This window comes from Mandrillus leucophaeus, unplaced genomic scaffold, assembly GCF_000951045.1.
Source record: "Mandrillus leucophaeus isolate KB7577 unplaced genomic scaffold, Mleu.le_1.0 Scaffold298, whole genome shotgun sequence".
Classification (NCBI taxonomy): domain Eukaryota; kingdom Metazoa; phylum Chordata; class Mammalia; order Primates; family Cercopithecidae; genus Mandrillus; species Mandrillus leucophaeus.
Genome location: NW_012103120.1, coordinates 2730870 through 2733933, shown reverse-complemented (window position 1 = coordinate 2733933; position 3064 = coordinate 2730870). Strand labels below are relative to the sequence as shown.

The window sequence follows — 3064 nt, the reverse complement described above, 5'->3', positions numbered from 1 at the left end:
GGTTTGTAGGGTAGCTCTGGTTTTGTCAAACAATAGTCATTGGACTCCACAATCATTGAGATATTTTAGTCACTGTGGAGCATTGTGATAATTACATTAATTTAATCTTTTTTGCCTTAAGAAGATTTTAAATGTCATAGCTCTCAAAAAAAGATTTTCCACTGAGCTCTTTTAGCATCATACATTCTTTGTTTCTTTAACAGACCTGATACCTCTTCATACACAGTAAATCTCATATTATGGCTAAAATATCTTTTAAATTCAAAGACCTTTAAGATGGAATTGTGGAAGGAGAAACACTAACATGTGAAATGACATGGATGGGGCTGTATGATATTAAAGAATCAGTAACAGCAGATTTATTCATGTGAGAGATATAGAAGAGGCAGCATGGGTAGGCTCGAAAATAGAGGACAGAGAAATCAGCCAGTGAGATAACACCAACTTCTGATTAAACATTATAAAAGTTGCTACTACCATGTGTGCATTTCAAGTGCTTTTTGTTCTTTTGGATCAAGTACTTTCATATCTAATATGTGACTGAGTGGATATAGCATTTGATGAGATGGGGAAAAAAAATAGTGGTCAAATCTTCACAGCATTTTTCATTTAAAAACTCACTAGGTTTTTGTCTCCTGCACTTCCACCTGTGAGCCTGTTCTCGGAGATGCTGGCTGCATCATTTTCCATCGCTGTGGTGGCTTATGCTATCGCAGTGTCAGTAGGAAAAGTATATGCCACCAAGTATGATTACGCCATCGATGGGAACCAGGTATGGGTGCCCTTTTGCTGAACTGGTTTTATAGGGCTGGAAACAGGAAAAAAACATAAATGGAAAAGATTTTGCTGTCAGTTAAAGAAGGGGTTGGATTTTTTCACCAGACCTTATTGGGTTGGTTTTCCTCTCGTGTTTGCTAATTAGAAATTATTTTGGAATAGACACACTGCATCACTTTGCTTTTTTAAGAAATAAGTTGAAATAACACTAATTTTAAAAGAGCTAATTCAGTCAGGTCATAAATAACATTCAAAGTGAACATATTAGGTCAGAAAGAGAATTCTTCATGTAACCCAGTACCTCTTGGCAATTATTTTTAATGGCAGTTATAATGTGACAAAGTAGTGCAACAAACATTAATAATAGTTGTGACCACTTTAAATTGAGGTGGTTCACTGTGCAGTTAATATATACAGGCAATTTTTGTAGGTATGTGAGACATTGCCAGGTAAGCTAATTTCACACTGCTTGCAAATTTGCAAGTTCTGTATCTATACGCTTCTGGAGATACAGTATAGCAATGACAGCAGTTAAATGGTTAGTAATCAAGCAGAATAACAGCACTGCTAGTCGTAATATGCTTCATAGCGAATATTCAGCCACAGAAAAACACTTATGTGAGAGCTGCAGACATTCCATTCACTAGGCAGTGAAAAAGCTTAGCAAACGATCAGATGCTATTTCTTGTCAACTTTAAAAATTATCGAGAGCACCGCTCTTGGATGGTATGGTGTCCAAACTCCTGATGTCGTACAAGGACCTCAAGTACCTATCACGGTAAAAATTAAACTGGACCACCAGGCAGGGTGGGCATGGGAGTTTTCGTTCTTAATGTACTTCCTGAAATATTCAGCGAAGATCTTGCAAAGATTCAATTTGTAGGATCGTTGTCATCCAGTCTCTCCCTTAGGAATTCATTGCCTTTGGGATCAGCAACATCTTCTCAGGATTCTTCTCTTGTTTTGTGGCCACCACTGCTCTGTCCCGCACGGCCGTCCAGGAGAGCACTGGAGGAAAGACACAGGTAGGAGCAACAGCCTTGTGATATCCATCTCAGAAAACAAGCCGAGTCATGGCAACCGAGGAAGGTTGGCACAGAGCTTAGCAGGACAATTCACCTTTCAGACTTGTACTTCCTAATCAGATTCACCTCAGGCCTATTCCTTTTGTTCCACTCCCTCACCTAAAATCTCTTAACAAAACGACATGTATGGTTTTCTGATACAGCGATTGTCAAATCTATTTGTGTCAGTGCTCACCGGGCTTGTAGCTACACTTACCTGCTTCTCCATGGTCAATAACAACTGACAAGGAATCAGTAATGAAGGATGCTGATTTTTGTTAATTTGTTACCTGGGGAGACAGATGGCCTAGTAAAAATGCTTCCTGGCTTTAGGAGTTACTCTATTTTCAGGAAAGTGAAAAGCTCTATTCACATTTCCTTTACAAGGATCAGGAACTTCCTCCAGGGCTCTTGGTCCAACAGAACAACAGCTTGCTAGCCAAGAATATTTTTGTTGTAACATTTTTGGCATTTCTTCCTGAGTAGGATTCATGTTCTTGAAGTTCTGCATGTGGGTTTAATCTTATCTTTTAAATGTGGTTTGCAGTTGTTGCCTTTACAAGGTGGCCAAAAAGCCAGCATCCTAGTTAATCTCTGGATAATCCCTCCTTCAGCATTCAGAAAGCTCAGGAGCCATGCTCAAAGGCCACTCTTTCCAGCAGGACACAATTGAAGAGACCACACCAAGCAGATGGCCACAAGGGACAGACTCAGGAATTGTGCTTCTGTCTCTTGTGCCTTGAGGGCCTTATCTTCCCAACACAAAAGAACTATTATTTAGGAGTAAGAAGTACATTGAGACTACAAAGAACAACAAACAAACTACATAGTGCAATAAACACACACACACACACACACACACACACGCACACACACACAGTCTTCAAATGGGTTTTATTAAGGCAGGGATGCTTAAAAAATAAATGTAAGTCGGGCACCGTGGCTCATGCTTGTAATCCCAGCACTTTGGGAGGCTGAGGTGGGCGGATCCATTGAGGTCAGGAGTTTGAGACTAACCTGGCCACATGGTGAAACCCCTTCTCTACTAAAAATGCAAAAATTAGCCAGGTGTGGTGTGGGATGCCTGTAATCCCAGTTACTTGGGAAGCTGAGGCAGGAAAATTGCTTGAACCTGGGAGGTGGAGGTTGCAGTAAGCTGAGATCGTGCCATTGCTCTCCAGCCTGGATGACAAGAGCGAGACTCTGTGTCAAATATATATATA

At 40.4% G+C, this 3064-nt stretch overlaps 1 protein-coding gene across 1 annotated transcript in view; it reads left to right on the top strand.

Annotated features, from left to right (window-relative positions):
• The window catches only part of SLC26A4 (solute carrier family 26 (anion exchanger), member 4), a 59498-nt gene that overhangs the window by 25796 nt on the left and 30638 nt on the right, over positions 1-3064 (top strand). Inside the window, exons 9-10 of the mRNA XM_011986370.1 lie at positions 625-772; positions 1689-1802. Of these exons, the coding sequence (XP_011841760.1) occupies positions 625-772; positions 1689-1802 (262 nt within the window). The remainder of the gene's footprint in view (positions 1-624; positions 773-1688; positions 1803-3064) is intronic.